The sequence below is a fragment of the Chaetura pelagica genome, unplaced genomic scaffold (assembly GCF_000747805.2).
Source record: "Chaetura pelagica isolate M959 unplaced genomic scaffold, ChaPel_1.0 scaffold134, whole genome shotgun sequence".
NCBI classification, from domain to species: Eukaryota; Metazoa; Chordata; class Aves; order Apodiformes; family Apodidae; genus Chaetura; species Chaetura pelagica.
Window position 1 is genome coordinate 795,459 of NW_009953105.1, and position 5,047 is coordinate 800,505.

General features: G+C 43.4%; 1 protein-coding gene across 1 annotated transcript in view; it reads right to left on the reverse strand.

Annotated features, from left to right (window-relative positions):
- PDHX (pyruvate dehydrogenase complex, component X) overlaps positions 1-4,715 on the reverse strand; it is an 82,570-nt gene extending 77,855 nt beyond the window's left edge. The window contains exon 1 of the mRNA XM_009997282.1: positions 4,574-4,715. Within this exon, the coding sequence (XP_009995584.1) occupies positions 4,574-4,715 (142 nt within the window). The remainder of the gene's footprint in view (positions 1-4,573) is intronic.
- Between the last annotated feature and the right edge of the window lie 332 nt (positions 4,716-5,047).

Consider the following 5,047-nt stretch of genomic DNA (forward strand, 5'->3'; position numbering starts at 1 on the left):
GATCCCCTCCCCCCCCAACCCAGGTAGGGAAGGAGAGAGAGAAAAAGAGAGAGACTTGGCTGGATTGAAAACTAAACTACACAGCTTTAATTAAAACACTAATGAATGATACAAGAAAATATATACAATTATATACAGATATATTCAGGTATGAGCAAAAGCCTCTCGCCTCCCCCCACTGCAGTAACTCCCACAGCACTTCCCTGAACTGGGAAGAGTCCTGAGGAATCCCGGAGCTGCTGCTGGAAAAGACCAGAGAGTTATGGGGGTCAGGAGGTCTCGAGCCTAAGGATCAACGGTGATGGATGAACAGAGTCCTCCCCGGATGCCGGCCATGGATGGAAGAGAAGGGAAGAAGAGAAGGAAGGAAGTTGTCTTCTGTGATCTCTGACCTTCCTTTGAGCTTACGTAGATATATGGAATGGAATATCTTTGGCCAATTTTGCTGTCTGTCTAACTCAGGCTCTTACAGGGGGGACACAGATCTTCCCATAGTGTCTGAGCCGGCAGAGTGAAGGTGCGACCTTGAAGCCTCAGTAGTTAGAAAAACATTCCACTGTCTTATCAGCCTAGCAGAACACACTGTTGCTAGTTACAAGAAAGCTTACTGAAGGAAAAAAAAAGTCAGTAAAAAGAAAAATTGGCTTCATTCTGGCTCAAACCAGGACAGACTGTAAAGTTGGAAATTGAAAAAAACATCGCAATAATGGCACTTTTGGAAGACCTGATTTAGCATGCCTGTACATGCTCTGTTGTGACTCTGGTTTTTAATTTTTCATCCTATCTCCCACCTATATTTTCCCATTTTGTACAAGCACTGTTTTCCGCTGGGAGAAATTGAATGAGGATTGGCTTGGGTGGTTCAAAAGCTATTTTATGACTCTTGGTGTTACAAAAAAATTATTCTGCTCTTTTCTTCAGTGAGTTCACAGTGCCAGAGTCTGGAGGCATCAGGAAACTATGTTACTTTTTGGTTGTATTATTGTTGTGCCTGAATGTGTGACAGGGGTGGTTCACAGTTAAAACTCCGCATGGGAAAACTGCCACTGTAAGCAACCCCACAGCCCCTTTTGCTGCTGCTGCTGCCACAAGGTGCAATTGCCTCGTGCCAGAGGTGCGGGAAACCACCACCCCTGGTGCTGCACTGGCACTAGTGGGATCATGCAGCTATGGAAGACCCACACCAGGGGATGTGACTGTTCCTTGAAGCAGCCCCTTATGCCGTGGGAAGCTCACGCTGGAGCAGCTTGCTCCTGAGGGACTGTACCTCAAGAAGTGGAGGTTCATGGAGGACTCTCTCCCATGGGAGGGACCCCATAGGGAAACAGGGGAGGACTGTAAGGAATCCTTCTCCCTGAGCAAGAAGGAGCAGCAGAAAGCAACAGACTGTGAACAGACTCTAACCTCATCCCCTGTCCCCTTGTGCTGCTGGGGGGAAAGAGGCAGAGAAATCAGGAGCAAAGTAATTTGTGCCCAGGAAGAAGGGAGCGGTGGGGATCACACTTGTAAGCACCGTTCTTTGCACTGTCTGTGTCCTGTGTGCATTTGATTAGTGTTAAATTGAATTATTATTTTTCCCCAAGTTGAGTCTGTTTTGCTCGTGACCTTAATTGGTGAGCAAAACCTACTTGCCCTTCGTCTTTACGCGTGGACTTCTAGTTGGCCTTTGACCTCTGCATGCCAGTGTGTATGTTTGAGGGGGGAGAGGGAATTGAGTGAGTGGCCACATGGCTGGTTCTTTGTTGTTAGGCCCAAACCATGACACACAAATTATTCAGAAAGTCTTTGCAAACTTGTAGTCATTTGCAGCAAGCAAGTGGTTAAAAAAACCCAAACATGTACAAAACCAGAATCAGCAGAGCTGAGAAGCTTTTGTGCCCATGATGGAAAACCACAAGGTATTTTTCTTCCTCTTTCCCAACTCCCATACTCACCAGCAAAACTGCAGATCTATTAATCTAGGTTGAGTTTGCTGGCATATCAAAGAAAGAAAAATATTCCTGACACTGAGAAAATTTTGGAGTCAGGGGACTTGAGTGAAAACAACTCTAAAATAAGTAATACATTATCTCAAGTAATTTTTAAACTGGGCTATCTAGGGACAAACTTTATCTTTAGAAATAATGCTGATAACATGGATAGCCACAGGAGCAAAAAAAGTGGACAAAGTATACTGACAAACTGTGTTACTTCTATGACTTTATTTTGCACAGAACTTCCTTTTCCTCCTCTCATCTATGCTGGCTGATTTGAACTATGAAGACTTATACAATAAAATTATAATGGTTATAGCATCCATTACAGTAACACAGAATAAAAGTTTCCAGCAACAGACTAGGCAATGCTGTGGCACCAACCTTAACAACTCAAATTCTAATTACTTTTAGTTGTTTGGAGGTCACATGCAGTCAAGTTCACTGAAAAACTTACCAGAGAACATATTTACTAACCTCACTTGGATTCTTTAAAGTAGTTTCATAGCTACAAATTCAAAATGTTTTTTAAACAGAAAAAGCATTTCTTTTATCTAAAATGTATCACCAATCTAATTTTGCAAGACAGCACAATGATATTTTGAATGGGACCAATTTGGGGAGAAAGTTTTAAGTCAGGCACAACTACCTCTTGTTTCACATTAACTTAGTACAAGAGGAGCTGATCAGTCTTCCTTCCCAATTATTTTACAGCTTTATTCATACTATCAGTAGTACCAATACTCATGCTGCTGCCCAGATATGTGAATGGATCTTGCTGAAAGTTAACGTGATCACAAAAACAGGTGTTTCCACAAAGGAAAGGAAAAAACGAGGTGCACTTCAGCTACATTTTCTCCACTCTTATCCTCCAAACTCACCAAACTATCCATTCCTTGTGCATTCATTTAATGTTAATGCATAGAGATGTGCAGAACTGGATATTAAAGCAAATATCTCGACTGTGTGTGTGGATTAGCTTCTTGCACACCAGGTGATGGACCCTGCTTTTGGTAGAACAAACTGAAGACAAATGCTTTAGTATGCTCCACAGGAGAGCTATTTCTTAACTTCTAAGTCTTACTCTGTAGCAAGTACAGAATTGAAAAATGTAGTCTGACCTGAGATCAATGGTAAGATCAAGAAATACTAAAAACAAAGAAAAAAAAAAATCAATAGACCTCTAACATAAACGTTCATTCTATTTTTCTTCCTTTCTTTCAACCAACAAACTAGGAATTCAATTCTGAATTAATCGTTTTGACTTTGCAAAATATTATCCCTTCTCTACTATCATCACAGAAAGTGACAGAAACACATAGAGAAACAAAGAAGTAACAAAACTAGATCCACGCGAACCAATAATTCAATTGGCAGCATTTTCAGAAACAAAAAAGTAGATAAAAAAACTAATGCTAAAATAAAACTCACTTAACTTTAAATTCTCCCTATTAATCGTGCACCTGATTATTGTCTGAATGTTTAACAAGTTGTAATTAATAAATCAAGCAAGGAAAGAAAAGATAACATTTAATTTGGGCATCCAAAATTCTTCCCACATTTCTCAGAGACAGCAGAAAATATGAAAGGTAAGCAGAAAATCAGCCTGGTTATTCTGAAACAAACTCCTGAGAAGAGAAAAAAAGTACAGCTTTAAAGGCTGCTGCCATAAACTCATAGGTTGACTTCTATGTAGCAATGTATACTAGACAAACAAGTAATAGATTTAAACTCCACTTATCCATTTCAAAGAAAAAAAAAGGAATTTCATTAAATATTGCTTCCATGCCCTTCTCCAGCAACTTGAAACATGACTTGTCAAATAAAATGATGATGGAAAAGTAGCAGAAATTCCAAACATTGAAAAAACCAAAACCAAAAACTTTCTCTTTCATTACTTAACTACACTTGTGCCTAGAAAACACTCAACAATTATCAAATGTAAGAACTTTTTTTTTCTTTTTCCTTATCCTCAACAGAATATCCCACCAATCTGTTTTCATAGAATCATAGAAGAATTTGGGTTGGAAGGGATCTTTAAAATCACCTAGTTCCAACTGCCCTGCCACGGGCAAGGTTACCTCCCACTAGACCACGCTGCTCAAATCCCCATCCACCTTAGTTGGCCTTTAACAATTCCAGGGATGGGGCAGCAACAACTTCTCTGGGCAACCTGTTCCAGTGTGTCACCAACCTCATAGTGAAGAATATCTTCCTAATGTCTAATCTACATCTATCTTATTTCAGCTTAAAGTCTTTACCCGTCGTTTTATCGCTATATGCCCTTATAAAAAGTCCCCCTCCAGCTTTCCTGTAGGCCCCCTTCAGGTACTGGAAAGCCTCCCCGGTACTCATCACTCACTGCTATGAGTGAACACGCTGTTCATCAACGACCCTGCTCGGCGTTGCCACCCTGCACACCTACCTGGCAACACCGGGCACCCACACCTCCACACTTCCCCATTATCTTGTACAGCCTTGCTTCTCCCCCAGCACGACCTACTCTCCGTTACTTTAAAGTCGCAGCTTTAAGTGCAGCTGTCCAACAGCACGGGCACTCGACTAACAACGAAGAGCGCGGGATCCAGCCCATCACTTACCCAGTAGCTCTCGGGTTCTGTGCAGACACCTCCAGCCTCCTTGAGATGGTAAAGACATGCCAGAGCCAAGAGCTGGCCGCATCTCCAACAGCAGCCTCGCCAGCCCCTTGCCGCCGCAACTCAGCCACGAGAAAGCTGCCATCTTGCGTCCCCTCCCGTTCCTGACCTTCCCAGTGCCGGGGCTGTCTCTCTCACTGCCTGAGCAGAAAGCAGAGCACCACGCTCCGTAGCCTCAGCCTGCAGGTACGGTTTCACGAAAGCTTCCCAGCGCGCCGCTGGCCACCCCCTGCACCTGGGACCCCCCAACCACAGGACCCCCCGCAGCACCATCTGTGGGTACGCGGCCCCGCGCCTGCTCGGGCAGGACTGGGCTCTATCACCCCAGGTACGAGCAAATGCCTAGCACAGACGCACCCGCTCCTCTCTGAACCCTGCCTTCCTGTCTGCCCCTTGGGTGCTTTTCCTCCCTTCTCC